The 17821-nt window shown below is 39.4% G+C and overlaps 1 protein-coding gene across 18 annotated transcripts in view; it reads right to left on the reverse strand.

Annotated features, from left to right (window-relative positions):
- tns1b (tensin 1b) overlaps positions 1 to 17821 on the reverse strand; it is a 160263-nt gene that overhangs the window by 33234 nt on the left and 109208 nt on the right. For 11 of the 18 annotated variants that reach the window (XM_063499947.1, XM_063499945.1, XM_063499948.1 and 8 more), the window contains 11 exons: positions 15076 to 15247; positions 13053 to 13103; positions 12838 to 12960; positions 10895 to 10959; positions 9492 to 9575; positions 8786 to 8898; positions 8641 to 8701; positions 7366 to 7441; positions 4099 to 4228; positions 3822 to 3889; positions 2919 to 3048 (listed from right to left, as the gene is read on the reverse strand). In XM_063499947.1, the coding sequence (XP_063356017.1) occupies positions 2919 to 3048; positions 3822 to 3889; positions 4099 to 4228; positions 7366 to 7441; positions 8641 to 8701; positions 8786 to 8898; positions 9492 to 9575; positions 10895 to 10959; positions 12838 to 12960; positions 13053 to 13103; positions 15076 to 15247 (1073 nt within the window). The remainder of the gene's footprint in view (positions 1 to 2918; positions 3049 to 3821; positions 3890 to 4098; positions 4229 to 7365; positions 7442 to 8640; positions 8702 to 8785; positions 8899 to 9491; positions 9576 to 10894; positions 10960 to 12837; positions 12961 to 13052; positions 13104 to 15075; positions 15248 to 17821) is intronic. The other 7 variants (XM_063499956.1, XM_063499938.1, XM_063499955.1 and 4 more) reach the window with 3 other exon arrangements.

Here is a 17821-nt window from a genome sequence, read left to right on the forward strand (position 1 = left end):
GCATTTGAATTATTCAAAGCCACTTTAGCAGGTTCCAGGAATAAAATATGGGGCTGTAAATGAGAATAATTCAAGAAATATAACCAGGAGACTCGGAACTTATCCCACCATGACTGAAATTTGACTGGCACATTCGCATGGGCTGAACCACTGAAAGAAGGCAAAATGTACCTTAGTCATTGACATGCATGCTGTCCAACTCATCATCCGATGAGAGACTGCCTTTCTAATATTTGACCATACTTTTTTTACTAGGCTATGTAGCAACACAAACTGTGTCCTGTCCAAACTCTCATTTACCACACACCTCTATAACACTGCATGACTAAGGAATAAATAACGAAAGAAGGAAAAACTGAAGTCACAGTGTTGTAGGCTAGCACAGGAATTTGCATGGGAGTAAGGCCACAGATGACCGTTGACTTTATTACAAAGTATTAGAGGTCCACAGGTAATGCTACTCATGTCTAAATCGGGCTTTTGAGTGCATGTAATGTTATAGTTGTGTATAGTCAGCTGTGTAAGTGTTGTGATGTTTTGGATGTTGCTTGTTGTGCTGATGCAAGGTGCAGGCATGACAAAAATCCCTGAGCTAAAACTAACCCACAGCAGCTGAAACTGTTTTTATGCAATAAACATAATAAAAGTCAACATCAATCTTTGGAAACTAACAGCCACAGAGACACCACTTACCCAAAGTTGATCCCAACAAAACATCAGCCCTATAATTTGAAGCTTTATGTAGTGCCCTAATAAGCTAAGGGTTCATGCAAGTAGCCTTGTGCTTTCCCAGCAGTGATCCCGACAGCGTGCAAACCCAACAACAACTCTTTTTCTTTCTAAGACTCGTGGAGATGTAAATCCAGAGCTATTTTTCCCCTTGGCTCTAAAAGTCACTCTTACAAAGGAGTTAATTGCCTTTTCAGCACCAACAAGTGTGAATCCAAAAATCTGTGGAAACACTTTGATTTATTGGAAACACTTTTTCCTATCTAGTCTGCAAATTATTTTTTTTCTTTAATTTAAATGCTATTTCCACACTGAGCCCATTTGAAACCGTGCATCAGTCTGACGGTGCTGGCCGAGTAGTCACAGCACAAAAGGCTATTAAGGGATCACCTTTGAAGTCTTATCGACTACTTCAAACTCGAGTGGCTAAAAAAACAACTTGACTGTGTGTGTGTGAGTGTGTGTTTTCCACATGTGCAGATGTTTACTTATATCATGCGCGTGAGTCTGTGATCTCGTTAATTTCTAATTCAGATTTGACCACAGTATCATCATCAGATGACAGAAGGCAAGATGAGACAGACGGCTTGGACCAGACTGGTCACAGATAATTTACACACACACACACACACACACACACACCTTCACTGAAACAGAGTTAGCAGACACTTACACCTGTTCTATTTTAGCAGGGCCTATTTCAAGCTGCCGCCAAGTGTTGGGTAGACACTTTATGAGCAGTGATAGAAGGAAGCCAATTGACCTCTGACCTTTAACTATTTGGGCAACTAATAAAAAGAAAAGGCAACCTTGTTTAAAAAAAAAAAAAAAAAAAAGCTGGAATGTTGTATAAAATGTTCGTTAAAACAAAAGATCCTTTTTTAGGATTTTTTAAATATGTGGTAATTTTGAATTTGATTCCAGCAACATCTTTCTTCTTTTAACCACACTAAGTTAGAGTTTTAGAACTGTGGAGACCATGTGCTGTAGTTCTGACAGCCAAATGCTCTGCTATTATTGCTTGAGATTGGATTGTGGCTGCTCAACAGTCCAGGACCTGCTTTTGTTACACACTACATGGACAGAAGTTCTGGCCCGCCTACACAGTACACCTACAGGAGCTACCACGAAGCTCCCGGAAACAGTTTTTATGCTGATGTTAATGAAAGAGAAGATTTTGAACTACTAACCTACATTCTGAGTCAGCAGAATGTTGGTGACTTTTACTCACGCTAATGTTCCTCGGCATGTGGTGACTCCACTCTATAACTTTACATGGTCTTCCGCTTCCTGGTTAAGTTGTTATGTCTCCTAAACGCTTCCACATTGGAATAATATTGCTTACAGCTGAGCCCTGCTATTTAAAACATGCAGAAAGTGATTTGGTATTGTCTTGCTGAAGTATGCAAGGGCTTCTTTGAAAAAGACACCACATGGATGGAAGCATATGTTGCTCCACATCATTGTGCTTTAACTGGGACCCCAACAGATAACAAGCTGGATGGTTCCTCCTCTCTTTGAAGGACTTGGCGTTCTTGGGGTTTTTTGTTGTTTGTTAAATCAGAGACAAACCCTCCTAACGTATGGTGCTGCTTCTAAGGGCGTAACATTGCTTTCTTTTTTGGGTGGCATAGAAAGCAGCACTTTGGTCACAGAGTGACCACGGCTCCCTCAAAAGGAAGCTTCTGTCCATGCCTGTGGCTGAACCCAGGAATGTCTCACACTGTGCTCTGGAAAGTGGTTGAGTTCGGGCCCAAGGGGCCCTCGGTTTCTCTGTGGTGATAATTTCACCACAAATGAATTCAGCGGTAGCGATGCCTCTCCTTCCTTTCAAAATACAATCCAACATTTACATTTACAACCAAAAAACTTGGTAATGCAATTTTAGGGTTATTTTTGGTATTTGTAGGGCAAAGTTTTGTAGGGCAAAATGTCTGAATGGAAAAGATCTGAATGTGTCCTCTGTATCTGTATGGTGGGTTCGGCACATGATTTAGTCCATGACTTCAATAATCCACACAGTTAAAAATAAATTAGAAAATTAGTGTAAGAAAATCATTATATAAATCTCACATGAATGAAATCTGACTGAGAACTATCATATGGCACATCTATAAAGAGTCAGTGGATCTGACGCATTGTAACACCCGAATTCTACACAGTAAACTTTGAAGGATAAGCATTCCTACCATTTTCACCTTCTGTGCTGTCCTCGCAGTTCTGATTGAAGTTTTCGTAGGAGTCCCAGCGGATCAGGGGATCTTGAGTGTTGTAGTCGACTGAGACACTCGGCCCGTTCTCCAGGTGGTCCACACCTTGACCAGAAGTACAAAGAGGCAGAGCAGAAAATGTGAATGTCTTTACATCCGGAAAAGGGAAAAGATATTTTTTTATCAGTATCAAGAAAAAAATTGAGATTCTGAATTTATATTGAGATAATTGTTTTCCCTATTTGATTACATTCAAGACCCTGCGCTACACTGACAAGCTTTTTTTTATAAAAAAAACCTGGCTGGATTCTTTTGCTGCATGATATCATCCTGTCTTACTTTTCTACCTGAAACCGTAAACTACACATGGAAGATGGACTGGTCCGAAAGGTGAACTCTCTCCTGGTTTATCTGGTGGTTGCTCTTTGGTGAGCCTGTTTCTGCTGGAGGTTTCTTCCTGTTACCAGGGATTTTTTTTCTTCCCACTGTCACCAAGTGACTGTTCCTAAGGGATCATCATGTTGTTGGGGTTTTCTCTCTAACACTGAAGGATCTGCATCTTGAGGCAAGGTGACAGTTGTTGTAAATTAACACAATATAAATAAAACTCTGCAGAGCTGAGCTGGACTGGCAACCTGTCTGAATTGTACCCCACGTTGCACCCTTTGACAGGTGGAATAGGCACCAGCCCCAATGCAACCCTGAATTACATAAGCACTAGAAGACAGATGGATGGTTCCATTTACTGTTCAGTGGAGTCACTGTTGTATGGGGCGTATAGTAGTGAGCTCATTTTCTCAGTCATGCCAAATTATGTGTAAGAGTGTAGTATGGTTATGGAAAATGCTTAGTATGGCCATAAGACCCAACACATTGATCCTTACCATGTATTTTCTCTGGTCCAAAGGAGAAAATAAACTCCACTTTTCCATATTCTGGAAATCTATCATCTGCAAAAAAATTAAAAAAGAAATAGGGAGAGTTTTCTCTTTATATCTAAAGATGCATACATTGTTACACTAGAAAACACATGCAGTTTTTAAAGATTATACGCCCATTTAGATGTTCAGGTTTTACTTATTACTAGGTATAAGTTCATTGTTTGCAGGAGCATTATAATGCTGTTATCAGTATTATTTCAGAGTTTCAAGTCTTTTACCTTTGAATGTCTCATCTAGCTCATCTTTCCCAAAGACAATCCCCAGGTCGTGAACAGCGCAGGTGTGGAATTGTACCCGGAAGATCACATCTCGGCATGGGCTGCGGAAGCGTTTGTGGTAGCACTTAAGCTGCAGGGCGATTTAAAAAAAAAAAAAAAAAAGGCTAATTTGCAAGTACATAAATCTCTTTTATCATAACTGGGTGTCATACCAAACAAGCAAAAGTAATGCTTCTTTATTAATAATTTATAATAAAACAGTATTTTTATAATATATAAAAATACTGTTTCACAGGATTCGATTCACAGGATTTTAACTGAGTGCAAGCAAAGAGACACAGCAGCCTGATTCCCTGCTGGCTCAGGTTTACTCTGTTTTTTTTTTTGTAGCTCTATGTTTATTTTATTTTATTTTTTTATCTGTTTCCCTTGTAATGGAAGGCCCATCCACAAACATTATTATCCAAACTGGTTTTCCAAATACAGCAGCCACACTGAGGAAAATCGGCTCTCTCCCTCCTGCTGCTTCCTGACTGGCAGCCTTTTTTAAACCAAGGCCTCATTTTTACATTAACTGAAAGAAACCAAAGAACTGTAATCATTCCTTACTGTGGATGTAAAGAATAATAAAACTGACAAACAGATTATTGCATATAGACAAAGAAATTAAAAAGAATTCAGCTGCAGCTAAAATTAATGATTTTTGCTACAGAACTGACTGACTCGACTTTCTGACTGTGGGGTTAACCATAAAACCAAAACGTTTAGGAGTGAGGAATAAAAGTAAAATATCCTCTGGTTTTGTGCAGCTTTTTGGGATATCGTAAAGGTCCTGCTGAGTGGTCCATTACCCTGCTGAGCCAAGTTTAATTACAAAATATTATTCTGCTAATTTTATGCTAACATGCCTTCAGGGCTCGACCAATTTTCATTTTTAGGCAGAGGCTTTAAAAAACATCCCAAAATTGTTCTTCCCTCATTTGTGAAAAGGTTATTTTTAATGTGCCATTTCCCAAAATGTCAAAGACTTTGACATTTTGGGAAATTGGCTTATTTGCTTTCTTGTTGATAGTGAGAGAGGCAAAGGGATCAGCTAGTGCCAGGAGATGGTTAGCTTAGCCTAGCATAAAAACAGGGAGGGTTAGCTTAGTTCTTTCTGAGGGTTAAAAAAGCCATATACAATAATCACTATTAAAACTCAAGAAATTTTTTATCATAATGACTGTATTTTCATTTGTACAAAAGTGTCATATTTGCACTGAAAAGTCTCTGTACCCAGAGACTAGCAAACTTTTTCTAAAAGCAAACGTTTTTTACATTTAGTTTTGTTCCTGTACCCTCATGACACTCTGCAGGCCTGTGAAGACCTTGCAGGTTTGCAGAACCACTGTTAATAGCAACTTCTCTCACAGGGTTGTGGAGGAACTCTTCTTTACAGCATTACTTCAGTTCATTGTGGTTTGAAAGCATTTGTTTATGCACAGCTCTATGAAGGTGGTCTGGACTTTATGCATTGCCTGATTCTTTTCTCTTTCAGCAATTCTGTTATAGATTTGCTGCTGTGCTTGAGATCATTGTCCTGTTGCATGACCCATTTTCAGTCAACTTTTGGCTACCGGACAGATGGCCTCAGATTGCCACTGCAAAGTGTCCAGGTCCTGTGGTTACAAAACAAGCCAAATCATCACTCCTCCACCACCATGCTGACAGTATGAGGAATGTATGAGGGGTGTTGTGCAGACATGCTGAGTTTGGCTTTCAACACACATGCTCTGGCAATACGTCTGCTTTTGAAAAAGTGGTCATATTGGCTGATGATCAGTTAATCAAATGTGCAGCTGGCTGTTATTTACCTTCTTAATTCAGATGGAAGCAGTGATATTAGTCCTGTTAAAATTTACTGTACATGTCAATGACCTTTAGCAGTGCCAACAGGTGGATTTTGTTACACTAGGGCAGACACTTTTTTGCTAATGCAGTTTATGTTAATGTAACCATCTGCTGCTCATTAAAGAGTGGCTTCCATCTTCTCCATTCTCCAAGAAAGCCACTAAAGATTTTCCCAAAATGTTGAAATGGCCTAACTTGTTATGGTCTTTTAGGTTTAAAGTTTCATTATAAACCCAAATGCAAACTTTAAAAAGATCATTAAAACAATTAACTGACCAATGCGAGGTTCTTCTCTGCAATTATCTTTAATCTGACCAATTGGATATACAAAACCATCACAGTTAAAAATGCAGGAGCACTCTGTGCTAATGTCCCCTCAGGCAGCAGTTCAAATTTTCCCTGTTATTTGAAAAATAACAAGCATCAGCAAGCAGTGTCTCGGCCTGATGGTGCATTCAGCAGAATCCATTAGTCTGTGTTAAATAAAGGATGAGATATGAGTTCAGCTTTTAAGGCCAAAACAGCCTCGGGTACAAACTAAGTGCTCACTTTTTAATTCTTCATGCTGACATTATGAGCCCCGAGGACATCCCATAGATAACATTATGGCTCGAATGACAGCAGAAGCAGAAACTTTGCTGATGTGTGCAGTTCTTCTACAGGCACATGAAAAAAAAGAGGCTCTCACAGGTGCTGCTAAACTGAGGATCTTTCAGGAATGATTTCATAAAAATTCCCAGAATCTCCCTGAGAGAGTTGCAGGGTTACGTCTGACATGAGGCTTTGTTTGAAATGATTATGTTCTGTTATAGCAATACCTCATGTATCCTTAAATGCTGTTTGAAAGGAAGTACACTGCCTTTTTCACGTCATAGTTTCCAGCAACATATTGTGTGCTAATGAGGGCCTATAAACCGAGATATAGGACTCAGTCCAACTGTCTTTCCCCAAGTTTTTACAGCCCCATTTCATCTGTAAATGGCTACTATAAACTGCTGCAGCACATGCATTCAGTATATTAAGCCAACGTTCAATTGGAAACACACACAGGATTCCCTCATTATTATTATCCAATAAAAAATAAATAAAAAAATCTGAATATCCTGCATGTATTTTACCCTTATCGTCATTTGGTATCCATAGATTTTTCCCTTTTCTTCTGGCAGAGGTAAAACAATAAACTTTCTGTGTTACTGGCTTCACACTTGTGAGTTTAGCCAGTGATAAAATGTTGAGATTCGGTTTCTTTCTTTTGCAATTAAAATCCACGGAAGCCAAATGATTTAAAATTTACAAACAGCTGAAAGATTACTGAGGGTTTTTATCAGTCTATATTGTGCGGCACTAGCTTCTGGGGTATGTCTGTGCTGTTCTTACCAGGATGTCCCCCTTCAGAAGGAGGCCAGGTTCAATGGTGATGCAGATGCTGGTCTGGCTGTCACCCTGGACATTACTGCAGAGAAATAAAAACACAACATGTCACATGACAGGCCCGCTTTTATCATTCCTGCTGTGGAAATCATGACAGCAAGTCCACTGCATCAGCTTTTGTTTCTGATGCTACTTCCCTGGATAAAACCATGTGCCAACAACAATACCCCTTTTTTTCCCCTTTAACAGTGGCCTTCACAGAGCGCAGCCCGTGGTGTTTTGGGGTATTAGTGCCTGCCTGATTGTATTGTTGGGAAAGAAGGATCAAAGGGAGGAGAGTGCCAAAAGGGAGCATGTGAGAGAAAGTGAAGAGGAATGTGATTTCACCAAAGCTTTAAAGAGTATGGAAATGTGTCTGCACTGATTGTTTCACAGTAATTGTAGCGTCATTGTGCAACCATCACCAGGCTTTGTTGTTTAGAATAAGAAGTGCAGTAACAGTGAAAAGACCAAAGAGTTTAAAACTGAACTAAGAAATATTGGATCCAATGACCATTTCAGATAAGGAGATCATTGAGTCAGAATATATATTGATAAATCATAGTTGCTGTCGTTTTACGAGGTGATGTAATGGTTGTTATTCCTAAACAACCTTAATTCTATACTTTTGCTAAACCTTTGAATCAAAGTTGAAAGTCTGCACTGTCCCTACTGTCAAGATACTTATAAAAGCAAAAAAAAAAAAGCACATTTAAGTACAGAAACTAACTTCTTCCTAAATAATAATGTTTCCAAACAAGGTGTAAATGCAGAATGTGTGCCTGCCTCACCTCTCAGAGGACAGTACAGCTTTCCCCGCCTTTTTCCTAAACTCCCCTGTTTCCAAAAACAACAACAGAGAGCCACAGAATCCATTGTTTCCTGTCTGGCCCTGGGAACCAACAGGGTCCTGTGGCATGAAAACCCTGCAGGCGTCCACACAGATGCCTGTCTGGCTCTTTCTTTGGTTCTCCAGTCACCAATAACACTAGACGTGATTACGGGATCTAAAGTGGGGAAACAAGAACCTGCAGCTGGGGAGGCTAGCTAAATACAATAATGTGGGCCGAGTGAGAACTCTAAACTGGAGAGAGGGGTTCCGTGGGTGTATATCGGGGGCAGGGGGGAGTAAGAGGAGAGGCAATAAAGGAAAATCAGCGTTTTTATTATTGAGCCATTACGAGCTCGCTATCCCTGGAATCTTGTAAAAGCAGTTGAGCGTGAGTGCTTTTTAAGACTTACTAGATCCCAGATGTGTAGATGGGCTGCATGGCCTGGTAGATTTTGAGAAAAGGACGACAACCTGGGACATAAAAAATGCATTTAAGAAAGCGGCTCAAAGCTAAATTATGCGTGGTATATGTGTGTGTGTGGGAGAGATACTCGCCTCCCTTGGACTCAAAGTTGGGGATGCCATGCATGATGACGTGATGGAGGAACAGCGGCTTGTTGTTGATCTTGATGTGTCCGGACAGCAAGCCGCTAAAGTACTCCACATACCTGAGTGAACAGAGGGAGAGAAGCGGCGGGGATTAAAGTGATGCCCAGTGTTTGACCACTAAAGGATGAACATGTAATCCAAGACACAAGCTTTCACTTTGACCTTTAGCTTGTCAGTCATGTCAAAGGAGCCAAAAAACTTCATGCATCAAATGGTTTAAAGTGGCACTAATCACAAATTATATTTACTGAGACAGATCCAAAGACAACTGCCACCCAACTCTGCATGTTCAGCCAATTATGAATCTTTGATTTTGGTTATCTGCCAACCAACGAACACAACTATGAATCCACCACAGATGATCTTATAGCAGCTAATAAGCCTTTTTTTAAAAAAAATTTGTGGCGAATAAGGCTGACCAAAATTCATAACAGGGCAGAAATGCGACTCCAAATGAATCTTAACTTTGACTGCTGAACGTCTACGCGTGCAAACGATTCTTGAAAGTTCCCACTTTGTTTACGGTTCCTTCTACTGCCCCCCGGAGGCCATTAAAATCAATTAATACGGCTTTAAAAATGTAGTGAAGTGACACAAGCGAGAGAGTTCACTCAGGGGTCAAACTTGAAACAACATTGGAGGGAAGACTGACCTTTTCTGAGATGGCTGACCCACAGGAAGCACTTTGTCTTCATAGAAGCGTTTCATGGCAAACCTGTCCAGAGCCTGGTCGGCACTGCATTTCGAAATAAAGTTTTGTTAGAGAACATTTTCTAGTCCATTTCCATTTCAGTATTTCTGGAATGTTTTTTTTAAATGGTTTTTATCCTTTATTTAACTGGGAATTCCTCTGATATAAAAAGCTCTCAGGAAAAAAAGCCAGCCGTAAGGTTACAAAAATTAGAAAGTTGAAAATAACAAAAACAGACATGAGTAAAAAAATGGAGAAGATCAAAATAAGCAGTGAATGCAACACAAAGTTCAGCTTAGAAAGTTAGAAATTAAATTTCTAAATTAACTATTGGTTTTCTATGAATTAACATTTTTTTAAATTCCTACAAGTCATGATTTAAATAAATTAGAAAAAAAGAAAATATGCCACATAAATGACCCCTGTAGAGTATTAGCTTGATAACTAGAGGAGAGAAAAGCAGAAGTAACCACAGTAGATCTATTCATGATTTGTTAGAGATCAGAACAATATGCAGCTGTTGGAAATGTGGATACCTTAGAATAAGTAAGACAACAAATAAAAGAATGAAGAAAAAACAAGAAAAATGTTTTAATGACAGTGTACTATGCTATACGTCCCACAAGAAACTAATGACAGCTGTTCTACTTAACCTCAATGCAAAGAGTCAATCAAAAGCTTTGACCATAAATCAACTTTTCCCTGCACATCTGGCACATCACAATTTCACAGTTGTTTTCTGTTTGAAGCTCCTTTACCTTAGCCTGCAGCATAATGGAATAACAAAGGAACCTTACAGCTGTCCAGGAAAGTACAACGTTTTTGGGGTTTTTTTTATGACCAATCGGTGTCATTTTAAAAACAACGTTGATTCGTGCTCGTCTGGTTGTTTCTTTACCAGGAGGTCATTCTGTTAGTGGTCCTATCTAAGAAACAAAGCCAACACAGAAAACGAAAAGCAGCTCACTTATAATCTGAGTCGCATGATGCGGTGTCTCTTAGAACTTAACTCACTTTAGCTCACTTTTATAATTATGACATCAGGAACTGTTCTTTTGATTTCCCAGAATTAAACTGGTGGTCTTCAGTCTCATGGTCTAACCCCCCTCCCTCTGCCTCGTCACATCTTTAACTGTACTTCAGATGTGGGCTTCAAACCTGTGATGAACAATGCAGGCTTATCGAGTTTTTCCTCTTAAGCCTGTCCTCATGTAACAACCCCCCCCCCCCCCCCCCCCTCCCCCTTGTTTTCCAAAAATGCCAGATTTCATCTTCACGCCTTCTTTTTCTGACTTTCGCTCCTTTTTTTAAGTGGCCGGGACATGTGACTTTAGCTCCAGCTGCAGCTGGGATCAGAGACCTACCTGGCAGATATGTTGCTGTAATGCATGTAAGCCGCCACCACCACTCCTGTTCTGCCTCGATTGCCCTGAAAAGACATCAGTCAAGCACAAGTAAGCTAAGCATTTTATCTTCATCTCATGATGGTCAAGCATGCAGAAAACAATATTGTTATGGATTTCTTCTCTAGGTATTTCAGGCACTAACTGTGTAATGTCCAAATATGTTTAATGGTTATTTTAGTCATAAAAAAAGACATAAAAATAATTTAAAGTTCAAAAGAAGCAAAGAGGTACAGATATCATTCCCAGGTTAATGATAGCCATCAAATTTACACAATAAGGACCAGATGACACTTATTTTTACAGGAACTGCAACATTATTTAGTATCACGTTAGATAGGGTTGTTCTCTTTTTAAAAGTAATTTTATTTTTGTTAAATTTCAAGAAGGGCATGTCCTTATTTACAGTTCAGTTCCACCACAGGGTGCTCCGCTTACACTGAGGTCCAGAAGTACTTGAAGAAAGAAAATTTGTTGTAGTTTTGGAAATTTGGGTGTGACTGTGTGTTAAAACGTCTGAAATTCCTAAATACTTGTGCAATACTTTTGTTAGACACCTTGAATTAAAGCTGAAGGTGTGCACATACAAAGTATGATATATGCACTGTTGCAATCAGACGATTATGTTTGATGTAGGCTAATTGAAAAGTTGATACAGAATGTTAAAAGTTGCTTTATGCAGGTATACGTAACCTCAGAACATATCAACTTTATGCATATTGAATGTCAAAATTTTCCAATAGAAAGTTCTTATTTGGAATCAGGCTCCAAATGACACTGTATTTAAAATAATCTATCATACTATGTTTGACTTATACAAATTCATTAAACTATGGCCTTCTTTAAAAAAAAAAAAAATGCTGTCAGGAATGCAGAGATTCAAAAACGGCAAAAAAAATTTTCTGTCATGGTAGATTCCTTGGATAAGTCTCCAGGCCCCAGCCGAGAACATTGGGACTCTCCAGAGCCACAGAAAACATTATACAACTATTTTCACAAGCTGAGCCCTCCGCATGACCAGTAAACGGACCGTTTTGTGTAAAACTGGTCAAGTGGCCCACGTCTGGTTGTAAAAAATGTCTGCATATTTGAACGTGTATATGTGTCCAGGCACGTGATACTATGTCAACAGAGACAGCGTTCATTTTAGCCCATCTATCCGCCTTTAAAATAAAGCTCGTGGTGGCGAATGAGTGAGTTCCACATTATAAATATCGCGGCAGCTTTAACAGCGTGGAGCCCAGTGGAAATGATTTGTTGATTTGTGGAAACCAGCACGGTCAGCTTCCTTAGTGACCAAACTGTCGTTACTCAACTGGCAGGAAAAAAAACAAAAAAACAACAGCGGTTGCTACAGCAGCCGACTTGTTAGTAGCCTCCCTGTGGGAATGTTTTAGGATCCCATGGTTAATTCCTATGTTGCAAAACACAATCAGGAACAGAGCGGGGTTAACGTGAAAATGATTAGGTATTACATTCGGGACGGCAGCCTAGTAGCTGTATTGGATATACTCTTTATGGTGTGTGTCGGCACACTGAGGCTTCCCACAAGCGCATAATGTGATCCAAGTAAGTTTAGGCAACAACAGGAAAATATCGGTCACTTTAGTTTTTATGGTATTGTTAAGGGTAAAAGGGGTAAATAAACCTAAGTAGCCATGATGACTGGCATGCCTTACAGCCTTAATTTGTGTTTTCCTAACCATCATCCAGCCCCAACAAGCACACAAAGAGAAGCACTCAGTGTCAGTGTTTCACTCAGATGGAACATCATTAGAAGCACACATGCACAAACAGCTGCAGCCTCCGAGGTAAGCAGGGGTCGTGAAAAGAGCCTGAGAGCACCCTCTACTGCCTGCAGAGATTGACTGTTTTTACAGCATCCTCTCGTTTCTCACTCTTACCTTATTGTGTATAACCACAACATTGTGGCTGTCCGCACTCAGCCACGTGTCCATGGCCTTACAGATGCTGCAGATTTTGTCCAAGGCTGGAGCGTGGTGGTCGGGCCAGCCAAAGTCCAGAACCTGAGAGAGGAGGAGAAGAAAGGTTGCTGTTCATAACGGTGGTCATACAGTAACAAAGACAAAGAGAGGAGATGCTAAGCAGGCAGTTGTACCTTTGGATTGAGTTGGCTGATGTCATAGCGCTTCTCACTGAGGTTGAAGAGCTAAAGAAAAGTACAAATAAATATTACACAAGATATTAAATGAGAGAGGCAGGGCACTCTGGGATTCCTGAATACGAAAATATTAGAGAATTCGTACAGCCAAGCCAGTAAGCAACTGAACCAAACATGGGGGTTCATGATATGAGATGTACTCATTATCACCTCAGTCTTTGGTTATCATAGTAAAGGTAAGGGTACATATGTTTTTATTTGCCTATAATCTGAGTTAGAATCATATTTGTTCAGTGTGTTTGTGGGATGAGCCAGAGGGAATGATACACCACACATTACAGCTACAGGGCCATGGAAACCCGTGCCATGAAGCTCCTGGTGCACAGCTTCTGTGCTGATGTTCATCCTAGAGGAGGTTTGGAGCTCTGTAGTTACTGGCAGTTAGCAGCTTTTAGGCATTATGCACCTTGTGTGTGAGTTGCTGATTCCTAAACGCTTCCACTTGGCAATAAAAACAGTTTAAAACAGATTAAGGAATATTTAGCAGAAAGAAAAAACTTCATAAGCTGCACCTTATTAATTCAATTCAAAAGACCACTGAAATTAATGCTATGCCTCTCTTCCCATTTTATTTTCGGGCTTCTATCAAAATATTGTCAAGAGGCAGGACCAAGATGGCAACCAAATGTCAAGGCTTGCTTCATGAAGAATTTTGCAGGCTTTTGAGGCATGCCAAGTAAGAAGGATTAAAGTGTTTAGGGATTTAAAACTTCAGACAAAAGCTGTCTCATCATTTGCAGTAGAAATGACAACTCTCATTGACTGGTTTTATTAGCTATGATAGATAACTAACAAAGTAGAGAGAGAAATTGGTAGAAAACTCAATTTCTGGCTGACTTTGAAACATTTCAAGCTAAATAAGAAAGCATCAAATAAATCTTTATAGTCTAAATCATATTAACAATACTACCATGTAGGAAATATGGGATTAAACTAATTGTTGTCAAACAGGACAGAGCTAGCTAGCTCTATATGTTACAGTGCAACATAATGTTAGCTTTGTGCTTTAATGTTTTTGATTTCAAAATTCATGCTTCACTAAACTTCAGAGAAAAGACGACTACATTTAGCAGGGTCATCCTGGTTCAGTGAATAAAAATCATGTGCTTTTAACATCACCCAAACTCGAACGAAGCCATTTTTAGTATCTGGCGGTGGTGTTAAATTAGCCAACACATCATGAATGAGTCAGTCCTGAACAGAGTTTTTTGTAACTCTACCTGTAACTCAATAATGTAGTTAGCTGTCAATGAACTAACTGTTGCCCTTGCTGGGAAACTTCTCTATTAACTGGCTGGTTGTGTTAATATCTAATATGCTGGTTATATCCTACACTGCTAACAGATACAGGAAGTCACAGTTTTGGGGTGTTTTCTGTGTCTAATATCTTTGCTTTATATTGGTAATTAGAACTTTGTAAAAAGGATTTACCAGTAACTGAAGAAATAACATGTTTTTCATGGGGGGGTTTTGTGTTTGATACTATCTTTATGTGTTATTCTGCCGCCAATATAATCAATCCAGGACTTTTTCGGACACCTAAAATATCTTTATACTGTTATGTTATGTTATTTATTTATTGTAATTTTTGCTGCCCTCTTGGCCAGATCCTGCTTGAAAAATACATTTTTTTAACCTCAATGAGACTTTTTACCTGAGAAGAAAAGGACATTTTGCCAAGAACTGCCTCTACCTGAGAGATATAATTAAGATCTGTTTGGCAGATAATAGGACAAATCATTTACAACAGTTTAAATGCAGGCAACCACTTTTCGGCCCAACAAAAAGCAACAGGAGCGATGCTTTGAACAACGAAGGGTGAGGCAGGTATCACATGTAATATAAAGTATACAGATGCAGATGTTATATAACCACTCTGTTAGGTGAATTTGTGGTTACACCTTAGCTAAATAAGCTGATAATGACTTTTTATAACTATTCGGTTTTTCTGAAAACCTACCAGGTAGTTGTTCCCGTGTTTTGATCGCAGCATGGAGGCCACCTCCCTCAGGTTGGCAGCGTAGCTCTGCTCCTCCACATTGCTGGGGAAGGAGACAGAGATGATCCGCTCTGTGATGTAGATCAGGTCCAGCTCGTAGCTCTCCTCCAGGGCCTGCAGCAAACTCGCACTCCTGCAGAAAAAAGACAAGAAGTAATTCTGAGTATCAGCTGATAGAAAAACCAATGCAGGTCACCGGACAGCAAAAGATAGCTTTAATACCCCGAAGTAATGCAGCACATGTGATTTATACACTGCAGCTGAATGGCTTTAACCGAAGACTGCCAAAAGGATGAAAGCTGGTCAATTTTAATTAGGTAGCAGTTTTTGTTTAATTTATACAGATACTGGATACACATCTGTCCAGTTCATGTTATATGGGCAGAGAGGGCTGCTTTACTAAAGATGGTAGCAGTCCCAGTTTGTTTTAGGCAATGACATTATTATGGACACAGTCATTTCTTACAGAGAAATGTCACAAGACACGTCTTCTTCTGATGTAATTTCAAGTTTGTACTTTAACTTCACATCTTCAGAGTCACATATTTGGAGCCCAAGGCAACAAAAAAAAATGATGTGGCTTCATACGTCATCTGTAAACTGAATGTCCGCAGTGTTGCAAACAACATTTCAGAATTACTAGAACACAACATTCTTTCTTCAAGTCAACATGGAACAAATATCCTAATATGGAGAAGGCAAAACACCATATAAATACCAAATCCACAATGACATCACTAAATCTCAGCTGGGTTCATGCTCTCCCTGCTGCATTAAACACAAGTCATGTTCTTAGACTTTGTCTGCAAAGAAAAGCGAGCGAGGAGAAGGTGACGCATCCGATGAACACACCAGGGGGCTGCGGGATATGTGGACCACTCAAACTGAGGATCAGTGATGAGCAAAAGTGTTTTGGTTGTTGTTCTGCTGAGTCTTTTTTTCCCCTCATTTGGTCAGATTAGATCTAAAAGGGAGAGATTAAGGAGGCCCAGATGAAAGGGATGTCAGAATTCCCTGATTGATCCGTAATTTACTCTCAGGCTCTTGAGAAAATGAGAGCAGGTGTTGCTCTTTGACTTTTCCAGATGTCTAAACAACACCGAGATTTGGTTAAAAAGCGAAGGAGCAAAAAAGCTATTTTTTCAGTAATCTGAGGAGATTAGCAGAAAAAGATGTGCTTTTACAGCTAAATATTGGAGAAAAGTCCATTTAAGACCAACATGCAGCACTCAATGAGTCGTGCTTACATGAAAGAAAGATCCTTAAAACATGGCATCAGCTTGCTTTTATGCTTAAAAAAATAAGTTATCTGCGTGGCTGGAGTGGCTCTCAACCAAATTAAATGTCATTTGTATTAATTAGTGGATGCTTTACTCACTTTTAAATCACATTTAGTCTTTTTTTTATCCCTCTTTTCAATGTTTGCTAAAAGATGACTTTTACTTTACAAATCCCTCTTTTTAAAGGTCAGGACTGACCAGATTTACCCCAGAAACAGCATCCTTGTAATTATTTTTGTGTAAATGGTAAATGGTAAATGGCCTGTATTTATATAGCGCTTTTAACAGTCCCTAAGGACCCCAAAGCGCTTTACATATCCAGTCATTCACCCATTCACACACACATTCACACACTGGTGATGGCAAGCTACATTGCAGCCACAGCCACCCTGGGGCACACTGTACAGCACTTTGTTTCTGCTGCGTCTGTTTTTAAAATGTTTACTAAATAATTTTGGGATAGTATGATACTGTATGGTACCAATGGACGTCTGGTGCTTGGGCTTGTCCCCAAATGTGCTGCCCACAGTGTGTTTATAGTCTTTAGAGTGTAAAATATATTTCATTGTTACTTTTACATTTCTCACTGATATTGCTCTGAAGAAGTACTTGAAAAGATTTTCTTGTCTTTATTGATTTGTGACATTTTTCTGTCAAACTCACTTTTACATATCACTCTTGTAGCCCTGTTGGTGGGATTTTTACTTTACGTGCCAAAGAGCTGTTACAACGAGCATTGTGAGGTAAGTGCAAGCACACTTTTTAATGTTTAGTTTAGTTCTGTATGTGTGTGTGTGCGTTTCTCCCACCATTTGCACATAATTACTGAAATCTCTCTTGGAAATTAAAAAAAAAAAGATCCACCTAATTAGAAACACAGGAACAATGTACAGTACCAGATATTCATCTGCAGTCCCTAGAGGAGTCCATGAATGACATGCAGATAAAAGTTAGCAATCAGATGTCATAAATCTAAAACTGACACATAAAAAGGATGTATACAATGAAACACCTTAACAGAAAAAAAAAACTGAAAAAGAAGAAGGGTGGATGGGAGAAAAACGCAGTTGTCTGGTGATTTTGCACTAAATACTTGCAGTGACCAACAATATGCCACACCCCTTAACTCTAGGGGACCACTTTCATTTGTGATGTGATTGCACAGGTTGCGCGGTGGGAGGCAATCTGTCTGCAAACAATCACAGACTGACTGTATTCACTCTCATACAAATTTGCAAAGGTTTGCAATTAACTGCCATCTAATTATTAAACATAGATCGCCAACACATTGCAATCAGAGTTTATCTGAAATTTGTTAATTGATATATTCTGTTGTATTGCCAAATATTAGCCAAAAAGATTGTTGATTAGGTTTTGTGGGTTTTTATTAGACAGATCACCACATGCAAGATTTATGCAATATTGCT

Source organism: Pelmatolapia mariae, linkage group LG16_19 (assembly GCF_036321145.2).
Source record: "Pelmatolapia mariae isolate MD_Pm_ZW linkage group LG16_19, Pm_UMD_F_2, whole genome shotgun sequence".
Lineage (NCBI taxonomy): Eukaryota > Metazoa > Chordata > Actinopteri > Cichliformes > Cichlidae > Pelmatolapia > Pelmatolapia mariae.